The 18,568-nt window shown below is 34.4% G+C and overlaps 1 protein-coding gene across 1 annotated transcript in view; it reads right to left on the bottom strand.

Moving 5' to 3' along the window:
• Window positions 1-18,568, bottom strand: part of TRHDE (thyrotropin releasing hormone degrading enzyme) — a 392,491-nt gene that overhangs the window by 149,137 nt on the left and 224,786 nt on the right. Inside the window, exon 6 of the mRNA XM_019455116.2 lies at window positions 12,012-12,149. Coding sequence (XP_019310661.2) covers window positions 12,012-12,149 — 138 coding nt within the window. The remainder of the gene's footprint in view (window positions 1-12,011; window positions 12,150-18,568) is intronic.

Below are 18,568 nucleotides of genomic sequence, written 5' to 3' on the forward strand. Positions count from 1 at the left end.
ATCACTTCCTTTCTTAAGTTTCAGTTTCATCAGTAAAATGGGTTGAAAATGCCTAAATCCAAGTGTTCTGTTAGGAATAAAGATGATAACACATGCAAAGCATTTCACACAATGCCTCATTGATAGTCAGTGTTCATTAAATGATAGATATGCTTTACTGTTACTCTTAGTATAACTGCCGTCTTAATTTCAGAGGTCTTATGTCTACTACTGGGTTATATTCTTGAAGGAAGAGGCTATCTTTTTTTTTTTATTTCTTCTACAGAAATGACCCATTCTGTTTGTAGAGCTGGAATGTGCTCTCTTGGTGTCCTAATCGTGACCTGGTTGACATACTGCTATGAGTGGGAAACCTGTTATCAGAAAAGACAATAGATGCAAATGGCTGGTTGGCTTTTTGTATTCACTTCTAAAAATTACAGAAATTGTATACATTTTCCTCTTTAGCCATACAGGAAATTTTCATAAAATACATCAGCCTTGGTATAATAATTGTTCAAAAGTGTTCTTGTTTGTAAAGGATTCTCTTTAAATTTGCTTAAGTCATTTGGAAATCTCTTCCTCTCTCCCAAGCTTGTAGCAATTCATTTCAATGTGGCATCATATGTAAATTTAATGAGCATTCGCACACTTTCATCATCCAGGTTATTGGGTCATTGATTCTTATTTCCCTTTGTGCTTTTAGAGCAAAGAGACTATCTCAATCCATCTTTCCCAGTCTTTCTATCTATGGACAGTATTTTCCTGTTTCCATTGTATGTTAGGATAAAAGCATCTTCTTTTTCAATTACACTTAAAATGGAAAATTGTTATTTCACTGGAATGTAATTTTTTAACAGACTAGTTATCACTTTTTTTCTTCCCATCCTAAAAATATGCATGTAATTTTAAGAGTTTTTCTTTTAATCCTGGCCTTGAGACTATCCATATTGAACATCACTCAGTATTTATTCAAAATCACTCAGTTCTTAAATTCAGATCTACACAAATTAGTATTGGGTCTGTTGGTGCCTAACCTTTATTTCTGTATAATCTTCTCTACCCCTATAATACACCACTACATCAAAAAGTTATTTAAAGTATAATGAAATTGCTATGAAGGAAGAATAACAAAAAACAGAAGTGGGAATAATTTCAATAATTATTAAGGAAATAATTACAAGACATGATAAGCCAATGAAGCACTGATGCAATGAGAGGTTGATTGTTGGCAGAGGTTAATGCTGTTTGGTAACAGGGATCTTCAGGGAGGAACACAGAAAAGTAGCAGCAAAACGTTTCTATTAAGTATTACATACTACTACACAAAAAATAAATTCTATATATTACAACTCTAGTCACTACAATCTTTTTTAAAATGTCTCAATCTATCATATTGCTTTTAATATTATTTTAATCTCTTCCACACCTACAGGAATATTCTTTATAAAGTACAATTTTAATTATGTTATTCCTCTGCTTGATATTCTTCATTGGTTTCTCTTGACCTGCTGGATAAAGTTCAAACTTTTTAGTATCACATAAGAGGTCCTCCAAGTTCTTACCTGCTCATCTCCTCAGCCTGCCTATTACCCTAAACCCTCACTATTCTATAACCGTGTTGAACCTGATGTTCCACTCAATCAAGGAACATCAGGGTGCTCCTTTCCTAAACCTCCTCTACAGAATGGTCCTTGTTTGCTTTTTTGTCACTCCCCTCCCCTTTCCCCCTGCAACTATATATTGTACATATGTCTATCATAACACCTAAGACTCTGAGGTTGGCATCCATTACTTTTTCCTACATATCCTTTTTTTTTAATGTGGTCTATCTCTCCTGCCAAAGGATGAGCTCATGACCCATGCTAGCTAGTTAGAATATTCATAGGAGTTGTTCTTCCCTTGGACATAGGGATTGGTCAGTGGTGATCTATTACCTAATCAGAAAAAAATTATAACCCTTTGTGGAAATAGAGATCCCGTTGCGATGAAATAAGTTTGCTCTTTCTCTGGGCTTCTTAGGATCACAAAGTTGAGGACCCTATCAGCCTAGATTTCTTTGGGGTCACCCCTCTAGAATAATTCAGAAATTAAGTCAGATACAGGTGAAGAGCCAAGAAGCTGATGACATTGTTAAAATACGTGGAGCCAACCATTCTTGAAGCTATGACTACATCTCATACTTGACAGATTTTTAGTCAATGAGTTCCTTTTTATCCCTAAATATGGTTTGAGTTAGTTGTCCACATTTAAAATGGATACATTGCTATTAATACTCATATGTTATTGCACTGGCTTATTTATATCCTGTCTCTCCTTTATGTCTTATTGATCATATCCCTAGTACTCAGCACACAGTGCCTGGAGCATAAGCAGAAGCTTATCAAATTACTTTGGAATGAATGTTCTAGACAAACTTGTTGATAAAAATATGGTAGTGGTTAAGAACAATGGCTCTGGAACTTGAGTTCCTGGGAAACATATCCTTAGATCGCCCACAAGTCAATGTCCTCATCTTTAAAATGAGAATCATGAAAATAACACCCCCCCCCCATAAGGAGATTATGAGAATTCGATGAGTTAATAGATATAAAGACTTTGGCACAGTGCCTGGCCCCAAGTAAGCATGCAACAAATACTAGCAGCTAATCTTATTTATAGCTTGTAAAATTATCTCTGTTACCTGTCATACATCCCCGAATGACATGGTTTACCTATTCCATCTATAAAGTTAAATAGGTTATTTCATGTTATCCATCTACAAACTTACCTGATAGGAAGAACCTGAGAAAAGCCAAATCAGAGAACTAGTCTAAGACATGAAGTGTACATCAAGGCCTGATACAGAGATTCTCAAAATGAAGTCGCTGAGATTTCTACCAAATTCTTTTTTTTTTTAATTTTTTTTAACGTTTACTTATTTTTGAGACAGAGAGAGACAGAGCATGAATGGGGGAGGGTCAGAGAGAGGGAGACACAGAATCTGAAACAGGCTCCAGGCTCTGAGCTGTCAGCACAGAGCCTGACGTGGGGCTCGAACTCACGGACCGCGAGATCATGACCTGAGCTGAAGTCGGATGCTTAACCGACTGAGCCACCCAGGCGCCCCGATTTCTACCAAATTCTAATCTTTATTTTTCCACATTTACACTTGAAGATTATTTTTCAGATATGCCACTATTTTTCACTACATTTTTAGAGTTTGATTTTAGCATAATGTGGGTGAATCCAAACAATAAGGGCCCATCAAGAAAGCAAGATGAACAAGTAGACAGAAAATCAATATGGATAGAACAGATTTGAACAACTCTATCAACCAACTTTACCTAACATTTATAAAATATTCCAGCCAACGACAGTGGAATACACATTCTTTTGAAGTGCATATGGTACATTTACCAACAGACACCGAATCCTGGGCCATAAAACAAGCCTTGATAACTAAGAAAATTCAAGTCATACAGAATATGTTTTACTGATCACAGTAGAATTAAATAAGAAATAAAGAACAGAAACTATTTCTGGAAAATCTTCAAATACATGTAAACTAAATAACACACTTTAACCCATGGGGCAACTAACAAATCAAATAGGAAATTAGAAAGTATCTTAAAGTGAATGAAAATGAAACCTCCACGTATCAAAATCTGAGACATCCATTAGCTAGAGAAAATTTATGGGATAAACATCTGAATTAGAATAGAAAAAAAAGGCCTTCAATTAATGACCTAAACTTGCACCTAAAGAAACCAGAAAAAAGAGGAGTGCCTGGGTGGCTCAGTCAGTCAAACGTCTGACTTCAGCTCAGGTCATGATCTCACGGTTTGTGGGTTCAAGCCCATGTTGGGCTCTGCACTGAAAGTTCAGAGCCAGGAGCCTCTTTCAGATTTTGTGTCTCCCTCTCTCTCGGCCCTTCCCATGCTCGTGCTGTCTCCCTCTCTCTCTCAAAAATAAATAAACATTTTAAAAAAGGAAGAAAGAAGAAAATAGTAATAATTAGGAAATCTATAACATAGAAAGTAAGAGTAAGAATCAATTAAACCAAAAGCTGAACTTTTGAAAATAAAATGTATAAACTTCTAGCTATACTAATCAAAACAGTAAGAATAAGACAAAAATTAACAATATCTGGAGTTAGAGAGGTGATATTATTAAAGATTCTCTGGTTATTAAAAGGATAATGAGAGAAAATATCATATACAACTTGATGCCAATAAATGAAACTTCTTAGATAAAATGAGCCAAATCCTTGAAAAGATACCAACTACAAAGCTTAGTCAAGAAGCATAAATAGGGGCACCTGGGTGGCTCAGTCAGTTGGGCAGCCTACTTCAGCTCAGTTGTGATCTCACAGCTGGTGAGTTCCAGCCCCATGTCAGGCTCTGTGCTCACAGCTCAGAGCCTGGATCCTGCTTCGAATTCTGTGTCTTCCTCTCTCTCTGCCCCTCCCTCACTCACGCTCTGTCTCTTTCTCAAAAATAAATAAACATTAAAAAAAAATTTTTAAAGAAGCGTAAATAACCCGAATCTGCTAATATTATCAAAATTAAGTTACTAGCTAAAAATCTTCCCATGAAGGAATTCCAGGCCCAGATTGCTGTACTGGTAAATTCTACCACATATTTAACAAACAAAACAAAACAAAACAAAACAAAACAAAACAAAACAAAACAAAAACAAAACAAAGCAAAACAAAAAGAATATAATTCTACATAAATTCTCCCAGAAAATTGAAAAGAAGGCAATAGTTTCCTTTTATGAGACTAGCATTATAGTGATAACAAAACCAGAAAAAGATGTTACAGGGAAACAAAATTACACACTGATACCTGTCATGAACATAGATGCAAAATTTGTAAACATTTTCTTAGTAAATTGAATTCAACAATATATTTTTAAAAATACATTATGACCAAATGATATTTGTCCCAGGAATGCAATGATAGTCTAACATTAAAACTCACTCAACATAATTCATCATATTAACAAATTAAAAAATAAAATAAGGGGTGCCTGGGTGGCTCAGTCAGTTCAGCGTCTGACTTCGGCTCAGGTCATGATCTCACGGTCCTTGAGTTCAAGCACCGCGTCGGGCTCTGTGCTGACAGCTCAGAGCCTGGAGCCTGCTTCGGATTCTGTGTCCCCCTCTCTCTCTGCCCCTCCCCCACTCAGGCTCTGTCTCTCTCTGTCTCAGAAATAAATAAACATTAAAAATAATTTTAAAAAATTAAACAATAAAATAAAATAAAAATGACCATCTTAATTGATGGGGAAAAGGCATTTGATGCAATCAGCATCAATTTTGGATTAAAACTCTCAGCAATTCAGGAATACAATGCAATTTCTTCAACCTGATAAAGAGTATTTATAAAACTTTAGAGGAAACATCATATCTAATGGTGAAAGACTGAATGCATTGCTCCTAATATCAGGAACAATACAAGGATGTCTGCTCTCATTGCTTCTATTTAACATTGCACAAGGTAAACATACAAAAATCAATTGTATTTCTATATAGAGCAAAAAAAGCAGAAATGGGAATTAAAACGAATATCAATTACAATAGCCTATAGATGTGAAATACTTAGAAATAAATCTGAAAATAGATATAAAAGATCTATTCACTGAAAACTACACTACTGAGAAAAAACAAAGAGAACCTAAATGAATGGAAAGGTATACTGTGTTCATGGGTCACTTAGTATTGCTAAGGTGTCAGTTCTCCCAAATTGCCTTATAAATGCAATGCAATCCCTGCAATTCCCAGAGAGTTTTTATAGAAATTGAAAAACTCATTCTAAAATTCACATGGAAATTCAAAGTATCAAGAATAGTCAAAAGACCTTCAAAAATGTGAAGAAAGTTAGAGGATTAACAACCTTAATTCAAAGTTTATCATAAAACTGCGGTAATCAAGGTTGTATGGTATTGGCACCAACATAGACAAACATATTCTTGAGAGAACAAAATAAATAGTCCAGAAATAGACCCATGCATCTATAGTTCACTGACTTTTAACCAATGTGAAGTGGCAATTCAATGTGAAAACACTAGGGCTTTTAAGAAATATTTCTTCAAAAATTAAGTATCTCTACGCAAAAAAAGAAAAAGAAAAATATTTGATTCAAACTTCACACCAATACAAAAATAAGCTGAAAATAGGTTGTAGATCTAAATATAAACCTAAAACTATACAACTTATAGAGGGAAAAAAAGGAAAAACTTTCCTGACCTTGAGTTGGTCAAAGATCTTTAAAATATTACACTGATGGGGTGCCTGGGTGGCTTAGTTGGTAAGCGTCCAACTTCAACTCAGGTCATGATCTCACGGTTTGTGGGAGAGACCTGCGTCGGGCTCTGTGCTGACAGCTCAGAGCCTGGAGCCTGCTTAGGATTCTGTGTCTCCTTGTCTCTCTGTCCCTCCCCCACTTGCAGTCTGCCTCTCTCTCTCTCTCAAAAATAAATAAATGTAAAATTTAAAAAAATTTAAATATGACACTGATAAAACCATCAATTGAAGAAAAACATGATAAAGTATATACTTAATCAAAACTAAAATCTTTAGTTTTCAGAAAGATGCTATTATAAACATAAGGGTCAGGTGACAAACTGGGAAAAATAGTATTTGCATATCATATATCTTATATCTGTGTTCAAAGTATATGAAGAATCCCCAAAACTTAATAATAAGAAAACAAACAATCAAATTTAAAAAAAAATGGGCAAAGGATTTGAACTAACCTTTCACTAATGAAGGTATAGGAGGAAAAATATCAAATGAAAAACTTGTCAACATCAATAGCTGTTAGGGAAACATAATTTATAACTACAGTGAGATAACATTACAATATCTAAAATTAAAAGAATTGATTATACCATGTTTGTATTGGTGAAGATGTGGAGAAAGCAGAAGTTTGATACATGTTTGGAGGGAATATACTATGTTTCAATGGTACAACTATATTGGAAAACAGTTCAGCAGTCTTAAAACATTGAACATACCTACCATATCACATGGACATTCCACCTTTAGGTATTTACCCAAGAGAAACAAAAGTGAATATACATACAAGACTGGCACACAAATGTTCATAGCAGCTTTATTTGTAACAGCCCCAAACTATAAACAACCCAAATATTCAAGAGAATGAAAAAATTGTACTATATCCATGTATTCTACAACATGAATATACCTCAAAATCATTATGTTGAATGAAAGAAAGCAGACCAAAAAAGAGTACATACATATTATTTCATCTATATAAAACTCTAGAAATGCAATTTAATCTGTAGAGAAAAAGTTGATCAATGGAGTAGAGAGGAGAGATGGAAAAGTGATTACAAAGAGGCACAAGAAAATATTTGATGGATATGTTCAGTAACTGGGTCGTGGTGATGCTTTCACTGTATACATATGTCAGAACATATCAAATTGTACTTTTTAACATGTACAGTTTATTGTATTTTAATTATACCTTAGTATAGTTGTTAAATTTTTTTCTTGTGAAATCTTCTTTGAAAAACAGCATATCTATCATCACTTAAAAACACACAGGAAAACAGAATTTTCAGTGGTAATAGCACTGAAAGATACATAGCATAAAGATACATAGCATAAAGATACATAGATAGGAAGACAAGCCCCTAGCTAACATCATACTAAGTAGTGAAAGGTTAAAAGCCTTTCCTCCAAGATCAGGAAAAGACAAGGATGCCCACTCTCACCATTTCTATCCAAAATAGAACTGGAAATACTAGCCATTGCCATAGCAACTAAGCAAGAACAAGAAATACAAGATATCCAAATCAGAAAAGAAAGAAGTAAAATTATTTCTCTGTGTAGATGATATCTCATATATAGAAACCCCTAAAGATTCCCCCAAAAGCTGTTGCAACTAATACATTAATTCAGTAAATTTGCAAGATCCAAATTTTACATACACAAATCACTTGTATACACTAACACTGAACTATCTAAAAGAGAAATTTAAAAAGCAATCCTATGCTATTTACAGTAGCATCAAAGGCCATAAAATACTTAGGAATACAGTTAACCAATTAGGTGAAAGACTTGTACACTGAGAACCATAAGACATTGATGAAAGAGATTGAAGACAGAAATAAATGAAAAGATATCCTGTGATCTTGGATTGGAAGAATTAATACTGTGAGAATCTTCATACTAGTCAAAGTGTTGTACAGATGCAGTGTAATCGCTATCAAAGTTCCAATGGCATTTTTCACAGAAAACAAAACAAAACAATCTTATAGACCCCAGATAGCCAAAACAATCCTGAGAGAGAACAAAGCTGGAGGACTCTCACTTTCTGATTCAAGCTATATTACACAAAGCTATAGTGATCAAAACCATATGATAATGGCAAAACAGAAACAAAAACAAAAACAGCTACATAGAACTAGTAGAGCAGAGAGAACAGAGTCAAGATATAAATCCAATCACATGTGGTCAACTAATTTGTGACAAGATCACTAAGAACACACAATGAGGAAATGACAGTCTCTTTAACAAATGGTCTTGGGAAAACTGGATATCCCTATGCAAAATAATCAAATTGGACCCCTATCTTATACCACTCACAAAAATCAACTAAAAATGGATCAAGGATTCCAATGTAAGACCTGAAACCATAAAACTCCTAAAAGAAATCATGAGAGAAAAATCCTTAGCATTAATTTTAGCAATGAATTCTTAGATAAGACACCAAAAGCACAGGCAACAGAAACAAAATAAACAAATAAGACTATATCAAACTAAAAGCTTTGGCACAAAAAAGGAAACAATAAATTGAAAAGGCAACCTACAAAATGGAAGAAAATATTTGCAAAATATATAATTATAAAATATAAAAACATACACAAAACTTATAAAGAACTCATACAAAAAAAAATCCCAACAAATAGCCTAATTAAAAATGGGTGAAGGACCTGAATAAATATTTTCTCCAAAGATATTCAATTTGGCCAAATGGTCCATATCAAAACGTGTTCAATATCACCATTTATCAGGGAAATACATATCAAAACCACAATGAGACACTAAATAACTGTTAAAATGGCTACTTTCAAAAAGATAAGGGGCGCCTGTGTAGCTCATTTCGTTGGGCGTTGGGTGTCTGACTTCGGTTCAGGTCATGATCTTATGGCTTATGGGTCTGAGCTCCATGTTGGGCTCTGTGCTGACAGCTCAGAGCCTAGAGCCTGTTTCAGATTCTGTGTCTCCCTCTCTCTCTGACCCTCCCACACTCGTACTCTGTGTGTGTGTGTGTGTGTGTGTGTGTGTGTGTATGTGTGTGTCTCAAAAAATGAATAAATATTTTAAAAATTAAAAAAAAAAGATAAGACATAGGGGGCACCTGGCTGACTCATTTGGTGAGCCTGTGAGCAACTCTTGATCTCGGAGTTGTGAGTTCAAGCCCTATGTTGGGCATGGAGGTTACTTTAAAAAAAAAAAAAAAGATAAGAAATAACAAACGCTAGCAAGGACAAGGAGAAAAGATAACCCTTACACAGTGGTGGTGGGAATGTAAACTGGTATAAACATGATGGAAAACAATATGGAAGTTTCTCAGGAAATTAAAAATAGAATTACCATAAGATCTAGCAATATATCTCTTGGGTATACATCCAAAGGAAATGAAATCAGTATCTCAAAGAGATATCTGCATGTCCATGTTCCTTTCAGCTTTAATTCACAATAGCCAAGATACAGAAATAATATAAATGTCTTCCAACGGATAAATAGATAAAGAAAATGTTACATATTTTAAATGTGATATATATTACATATATATATATATATATATATATATATATATACACACACACACACATGATTCAGCCATTAAAAAAAGAGAGAAATCCTGCCATTTGCAACCACATTGATAAACATGGAGGGCATTATGCTAAGTAAAAAAAGCCAGACAGAATGGTAAATGCTATAAGGTATTACTTATTTGTGAAATCTTAGGGAAAAAAAAAAAGGCCAATTTCATAGAAACAGAGAATAGAATGGTGGTAGACAAGGGCTCAGGGAAGGAGGAAATGGGGTGATGTGGGTCAAAGGGTACAAATTTTCAGTTATAATAAATTCTCATGATCTAATGTATGGCATCGTCGCTATAGTTAATAACATAATACCATATACTTGAAAGTTGCTGAGAGTATATCTTTGGCATTCTCACCACATACACAAACAGGCAAAAGAGTTAACCATGTGAGGTGGTAGACATGTTCATCATCTTAATCATGGTAATCATTCCATAATGTATATTTATATCAAAACCTCACACCCTGTGCTTTAAATATATACAATTACTTTTGTCAATTATTCCTCAACAAAGTTAAAAAAAAAAAAAGATACATGGCTAGAGGCAAGTCAGCCAGTACCCTTTATGATGGTGTTCTTAAACACTGTGCCACAGTCTGCTCATTTCTCACCTTTATAGGTTGGCAAGACTCTGTACCAAACTGTGGAAAGGGTAAAATAATAATCATTATATATATTTTTTCCTACTGTTTTGATTCTTAAACTTCTTAAAAACATTTCAAATTCTCAAATATATGGAATCTGGAATAGATGTTATCTATGTACAAATACATCTAAATGTATTTAACCAAGATAATATTTTCTTGATCGTTATTAATGTGGAGGTAAAATTGGCATTTACACACAGTTTTAGAGAATCTGTAGCAGGTAGAAATTAAGTCCAGACAAGTCTCCAAACTCATCTCAAGCTATCTTAATAATATTTTTCTACGTTTTCTAACTCACAGCCCATTTCCATACGCCAAGAAGGGAAGAATCGTATCTTCTGCACTATATTTTAGGAATAAATACAGTTGAAGAAACTGAATGTACATCCAACAAAATATGGCCCCAAAACCTCATATATAAAAATTAATATATATTCTAAATTTTGATATTTTACATAAATACATTAATATATATTTTAAAAATGGTTCTATACTTCTGCTTATTTTTCCAAATCATCAAAAAACCCTTTATAGCCAATGAAATGATCAGTGACTTGAAAAAACATTTTCCAACACAATTTTTATCTTTACATATTATAGCATATAATATTAACTAATAATCATTGAGCTAGTAATTTCCTGAGGGCAAAACAGAATATCCAAATTAATGTACAAATCATCTGATTTGATCATCTGATCAATCACTGTATGACTTCTAGTTGTAAATAGGAATATTTCAGGAAAAATATTAACAACAGTTTTTAAAAATTTTAAACATTATTGAATCAATAAACTATGTGGAAATCCCAGTAAATGCAATTCAATCTACACCAAAGATGAACTAGACTTTAACACTATCTTAACAATTACTAAGTGGCTACTGAGTATTAAACAGAGATGTACATGCTCATGTTAAATTAGAACTAAGGGATAGAGATAAAAGGAAAAATTTTAATCCACGTTAACAATGGGAAAAAGTTCAAAGTCTATCTTATTTCTGTGTCGAGTCATAGGTCCAAAATCTTTGTCAGTCATAGTCTAGTCTTTAAAATTTCATTTATCATGATTATTATCCAAGAAAGATGTTTAATTCCCTAAATTTCCTTAAATAATGTTTATAAAATGCTTATGTCACTGCCTACACCGATTTGCATCAGCCAACCCAAAATAAGCAACTATTTAAGGAGCACTGATGACAAATAATTTGTCACTATATAGGTCAGCTCTCTTATTAGTAATAATAAAAACTGACATTTACACAACACCATTTGTACAGAAATTTCATATTGAGTCTCCAAACATTTATTCATTAATACTTCCAACATTTCTATGCACTATTTGGCAAACATTCATCTCCATTTCACTGATTTATAAAGCAAAACCCTAACTCATAAAATGACATGAACCTAGTTACTCCATTTTCTACCTCAGTCCATTTCTATCTGCCAGGAAGAAGAGAAGAATAAATCTAGCATGAAATAGTTTGGCTACCTCGGGAGATATCCAATTCGTGGCATTTGGGTCTCATCTATTCCCACCTTTTTATAGGCGATCCAGTCAAACACCCTGTCAATATCTGTTGCCTGTAGCACTTCCTGTGATACTGGATGGGAACTGGCCAAGCCGTCAAGCAGCATCACTTCATGCAGAACATCCGTCAGAAACCTCTGTTTTTCCTGCAATACAGTAGATGTGGCAATATCATAGGTGATTCATGGTTATGACACAATGTGTGTGACAACATGAACAGAACGTGTGTTACTTAACAGACGATGCTCATCAGCCTACATGGTAAGACTGAACTTCAAAGAGAACCCAGTGAATAAAATGCCTCTTCAATTACTCTAAAATGAGAGTGGTTGATTTGAGCACAACATGAAACAAAATCAATGGGCTACAATGGGCCCTAAATAGATTAAAAAACAATGGACTGTTCCTTAACAGGGGTTAAAGCAAATTCAGACAGTGGACACATAAATGAAATAGACTAAGCTTGTTTATGTGTTCTACAGGATGAAGACTGCAGTTTCAGTCCCAAATAACCTTTTTAGTGAAGTTCAATATAAGAATAATAACTAAATCTCAGGGTTCCAGTACTATTTTGCTATTTACACCGTTTATTTGTAGAACCATCTGAGCAACACACACTCTCTCTCTCTCATCCTCCCACTTTTCCTTCCCCAAACCTCCCCTCCCATGTAATTTTCGCTCTAACACACTCACCTACACACACACACACACACACACCACCACCACCACCACCACCACCACCACATTTATTCTGTGAAAGAATTTCAGGAAACCACAACAAATAACAAAAGGCATATTGACATAAACTATATTCGTAGACATAAATGTGAATTCAGGATAATGAACATAAAGTGGAGATCAATAGGTATTAACAACCCATTACTATAAAGTGGTGAAAACAAAGAAAATCATAAGATTTCTATTCGGTGTGATGTTGAGGCCTTTGTATCTGCTCTGATAAAAGCTGATTTGTTATATTAGAAATAAACTGTAAAGGAAAAGTACTTCTCTGTTGCTTTTGTTTTAAGAAGCTTGCTTTAGAGAAACAGCTTGGGTTTTGTTAACAAAAATGCTGGCAGCTATTAGTTCTCCTGGCCTCCTGCCTTCACTGAGGGAGGAGGGAAAAAAAAAGAAATTGGAAGCGATAACAAGGCTAAATAGCCCCCAGATAGTTGGGACCTGAGGAGTATCATTACAGATATTAAAGACTGCAACACTTAAATTGCTATAGCTAATTCTGAACTCACTCCTGGAGCCTCCTACTTTGAGCCGGCAGATGAACCGCATGTTATTTCTGAGTGAGTTGTAATGTCAAGCTGAGATTACACCAATCTTGGATTTAAAAAAAAAAATAGAAATGGAGAATAAATATGATTAAAAAAAGGAATAGTTAACTAGGCATATATGTGTGTGCTCTTTAAATCTGCTTCTAAAGAAGCATCTTAGTTCATCATCATTTGTTCAATGATTTAGTATGTTTAATCAATAATTTAATTAATTCTCCAGCCAACTACATACTATAAGGTTTATTTCTAATAGCTTATTTTTATAGTCTGTGGACCATAGATCTAATTTCTTCAGCCCTTTTTTGGTCTGAGATTTTCTCGTCAATGGTCTATACTCCATCAAACTGAATTGGGACTGAACTGCTCCCAGAAGTCTGCTTCAGCCCCCAAGAGCCAATGGTGAGAAGTTCAAACTTACAATGAATTGACAATATGACATAAACTGATACTGTATTTCTTCTCAAATTAAGTTCCTAATTCAAGACAAAATTAAGGAGAGTGAAGTTGGGCTTTATGATTTACAATTTTAATGGGGTTCCTGGGTAGCTCAGTCAGTTAGGCGTCCCACTTCACTCAGGTCATGATCTCGCGGTGAGTTTGAGCCCCGCGATGGGCTCTGTGCTGACAGCTCAGAGCCTGGAGCCTGCTTCGGATTCTGTGTCCCCCTCTCTCTCTGCCCCTCCCTCGTTGACACTCTCTCTCTCTCTCAATAAATTTTTAAAAATTTTAATATAAAATTTTAAAATAAAATGATTGGTAGTATATTTTAGGACCACTATAAAATAAAGATAAGATCTCAAGACAGAAGGCCTAGATTGAGAGAGTAAGAGAAAATCATGTATTTCCAAAATAAAAATGTTAATGTTACTTTTAAGCAGGTATGCAATCTTGTTACTCTTACTCAATTTAAAAACACACATTAAAACTATTTGATATTGGAATTAACGGGTGGGATCATGGAATATATCACTATACCTCAACTTCACTGACGAACACTTTTATTTATAAGAAATACCAGTTGAAGATATGATTTCCATTCTGAAGAAAAAATATTCAACTCTTTAAATAGTGGTTGCCCACTCCATTATGGAACTCAAACATCTGATCGAAACCATAGCGTAAAATGAACTTAAAATAGTGTTTTATCTGAATCCTAATTTATACTATTTAGCACCAATAAACATATATTGATCAATATGAAAATTCAGTACACATATCTTCTTTGGCTGGCAATATGATTTTAAATGATATAAAGCAATTAATTACAAATAGTTACAAATTAATTACAAATAATGATATAAAGCAAGTAATTAGTAAAGTGAAACCTAAGGTAAATTTCTAAAATGAAACTCTCTTATTTAAGGAAATGCAAGTTATATGTAATATGTTGCTTCACGCTTCTGGAGGAAAACAAAAACAAACCTTTGCCTCCTCAGTAGAATTTCAAGAAACAGTGTTTAAATTTAACAATGTTGAATCGTTAGCAAAAGGTTCATTTTCTACATTGTTGGAGAGAATGATATTGTATAACTGAGGGAAAAAAAAGACATTAAAGGAGATTAAAAGGGAGGAGAAAAAAATAAAAAAGAAAAGCTTGGCAGACGAACACTCACCAAACTTGGAAGAGAGAACACCTTAAACTGAGGAAGAGAAAAGAAAAGTCTAGCCAGAGGCAAATCCAATTTAACAAAACTACAAAGAGTTTCCAGGAGAGATGGTGCTAATTTCTTTATAAAAACTTGTGTCACTTTAAAATTAAAAAATGATCTTAGCTTGTCAGTCCCCTGCTGGGGTGCTCTCCCCCATGCTCAACAACAATAATGATAACAGTAACGATTACAAAGTATTGATTAATTGCCTACTGCCAACCTGAGACCATTAAAATTTCAAAATAAAGTTAAAGAAATCCTGGCTCTAATATGAGATAAGAGATCAAACAAAATAGTTGGATTCTGTGAACAAAATAGTGGTTTTCTCTTACAGACTAGAAATGCCAAAGGAAATTTGAAGGAAAAAAATACTGTAAAATGGAATTATTTATGCAAAGTTTAATGGATGAAGTAGAATTTGTCTGATCCTTGAAGGAGTTTTAAAATTGTGTGTGTGTGTGTGTGTGTGTGTGTGTGTGTGTGTGTGTGTGTGGTGTGGAGAGAATAGTATATTTATGGTGCATATTTAACAAATAGCTTTTATTCTAGTTCATATATTAAGGTCACCATGGCAAACTAATTTAGCGCTTTCAAAAAGCAGCACAATAAGGTAAAACATGAAACTATAAAATCTGTGTAAATGAGTTTAATGTTAATAATAAGAATAAATCCTATCAGTCTAATATAGACCCTTCTTGGAGTTTTTACATGTCTACATTTAAACAGTTCAAATAATATTGAATGTATCATTTTCTATTGAACTGTTTTCAAAAACATATTACCTTTGAATTTTTGGAGAACAATGCAAAGGTTTTTCAGATAGGTAAAGAAAATGTGAATAAACAGAGAATAACATGGGAAAAGAAGAAAACTTCCATTATTTTGTTCATTCATTCATTTAACAAATATGTATTAAATTCCTACTCTATGCCAGATATTATGCTGTGTCTGGGGAAGAAATATATGACTCAAACTTAGTTTCTAACCTTAAAGGACTCAAAAGTGTAACAGAAAGACAGATAAACAGCTAACTGGATTATAATATGATGGATGTTATAAAACACAAAGGATGAAATGATTAATTAGTTCAGAAAAGGCTTCACAGAGGAAGTGACATTAAAGTGGGTAGTTGAAGGATGAAGGGTTACTTAGATGAATGGGGGAAGCAGCTTTTAAAAAAAGGGCAAATCCAGGCAGAGAAAACATGAAAAACAGCTACTCTGTTTGAATCCTGTTACCAGGTGGAAGAGTTTGGTCTTAATAAATAGGCAGTAGCAGGCATAATAACATAATAAAAGTAGTGTCTTCGGAAAATTAACTTATCTGTGGTATACAGGGTGGCTTGAGATCTGCAGAGACGGGAGGCAGAAAGTGGCTATTGTACTCAGAGCTGATGTGGTGATGATGTATTAGAACAAGGTGCTGCTGAAGGGCTGTGGTATCTGAGAGATATTTTGAATGAAAAATCAACCAACATTGATGCCTTGATGCCCTGGTCCCCTTAGTGGATGATGGAGACGAAGTATTAAGAGATAACTACATAGCTTTTAGACTTGATGGAATTTTTAAAGGGTGGGGGGAAGCTACTGAAAGAAATGGAGTAGTGGAATAAAGTTTGTTTTTGTAGTGCAAGCTAAAAAGATCACTTTGTGACACGTTGCAAGTAATATGAGAGCGAACATCCAAAGAGCAATATGCTACAGGCAACTTGAAGGAAAGGCCTGGGTCTGAGGAGAAAGTGCTAAACATCTTTTGGCAATAAATTATAGTTTGCATGAAAATATAAATAAAATCTCAGAGGGAATCTTCTCTTTTTTTTATTATTTCTTACGATATTAGCATTTCATAGACCAGTATCTAGTAATATATGTAAAGGGAGTTATTAAGAATTTTTATCACAGTGTTAGGTATACTTGACAAATTATATTCCTTAACATCTCAAAAAGGCTTCTGCCCAGACATGCCAAATTCTAAACGGGTAACAGTGAATATGCCTGATCTAACCATGGTCCAGCCACCGGCATGGTGATGAGTGGGAAAACAGGAAGTACTATTGAAAGGTAAGGATGACAGCAAGTTTCTACAGAAAGTCTTAGTAATTTCAGTAAAAAGCAATATAAGGCAGACACTTTGACTCTGGCACCAGGAAAGAAAAAAAAATCAGAGAATAATCTGAATCAAGATCAAAAAAAGTCAAACACATCAAACCAGACTAAGATGAGAGTGAAGCCTGAACCAATTCAAGCAGTGGTGAGGTGCTCATAGGCATGAAAAGAGCAGGAAAAACAGTTCTCAGGGCAGAAGTGGGTTATATAAGGGCAGCCACAAGGACTCAATTTTCCAGGAGGATGGATGTAAACCCAAATGGCTCTTTGGCGTTCCTAGGAGAAAAGACAGGCACACTGCTACAAAGTTAATGAAAGTGTCCCACACCAGAAGTAATACATTTGTTATTCGCTAGCTGGGTGACCTTGAGCAAGTTACTCAGTATTTTTAGACTTCAGCACCTTCATTTGTAAACATATGTGGTTGTGAAGATTAAATAAGAGAATTTGTTCTACAAATATTTATTGAGCACCTGCTATATCCCAGATGGTATGCCTGGTTCTGAAGATAAAAAAGATACAAAGGCATGGATTCGACCTTCAACGATTTTCTAGTAGTAAAAAGAGAGACAAAGATGAAAACAAATATTAAAAAACCACTTGCTGTATGTAAAAGTGGAAGTAGGTTCAGGATATGGTGTGCCTATACAAAGAAGGCTGTGATTTGTTCTGCCTGGGGAGAAAGCAGGAAAAGCCTCTGAACTGAAGTCCGTGTTGAGTCCTTAAGGATGATTTGAGTTTTCTAGACGGAGACAACAGAAAAGGGCATTTTGGACAGAAAGGAGTATCTTGGAAAAGTCATGGAGATTTAATGGCTTGTTTGGGAGAGTACAGAGTTTTCTGTGAGAGAAGGCAGGAAGGAAAATGGGGTAAATGACTAGCAATTATCACAGAGGGATTGACAAGAACATATTCATCAAGGATCCTCTATGTCAGGTTAGGAAGCTAAAATTGGAAAGTGACATCATCATATGCACATTGAGAGAGATTATGAATAAATGGTGGAAAGAGGACTAGGGGTGAGGAGCAACCAGAAACAAAAATAGGATGATATTGAATAATTATGCACAAAGGATACATATATGGGGCATTATCTTTGTGATCACAAGATACTGTACCGATTATTTCTCTAAAATCTAGTTCAATTTTGTGACGATCAATGATGATCAACAAGGCATTTATTTGGGAATTCCAAGATGTATGAATTAAATGTAGATTTAGACATCAATACAGACAAACACCTACATAGACATGTATGAGGATGCATGTATAGATAACCAAATAGAAGCAAATATGTCCTTTTTCGGTATTTTCATTTGTTTAAATTAGTGTCTTATTCCAATATCTAATGTTCACAATATTAGTTTGCTTTGTACATGTGACGTCCCTTTAGAGGTTGGGGAGACAAACACAGTTGCGACCCAACTCCTGCCTCCAAGCAATTCCCATTACAATAAGGAAGACAGATAAGTGTACAAATCATTAATATCATCCGATGGGTTGAGTATTGGTTGCATAAATAAAG

The sequence above is a fragment of the Panthera pardus genome, unplaced genomic scaffold (genome assembly GCF_024362965.1).
Source record: "Panthera pardus isolate Hobbes unplaced genomic scaffold, ASM2436296v1 HiC_scaffold_6, whole genome shotgun sequence".
NCBI classification, from domain to species: Eukaryota; Metazoa; Chordata; class Mammalia; order Carnivora; family Felidae; genus Panthera; species Panthera pardus.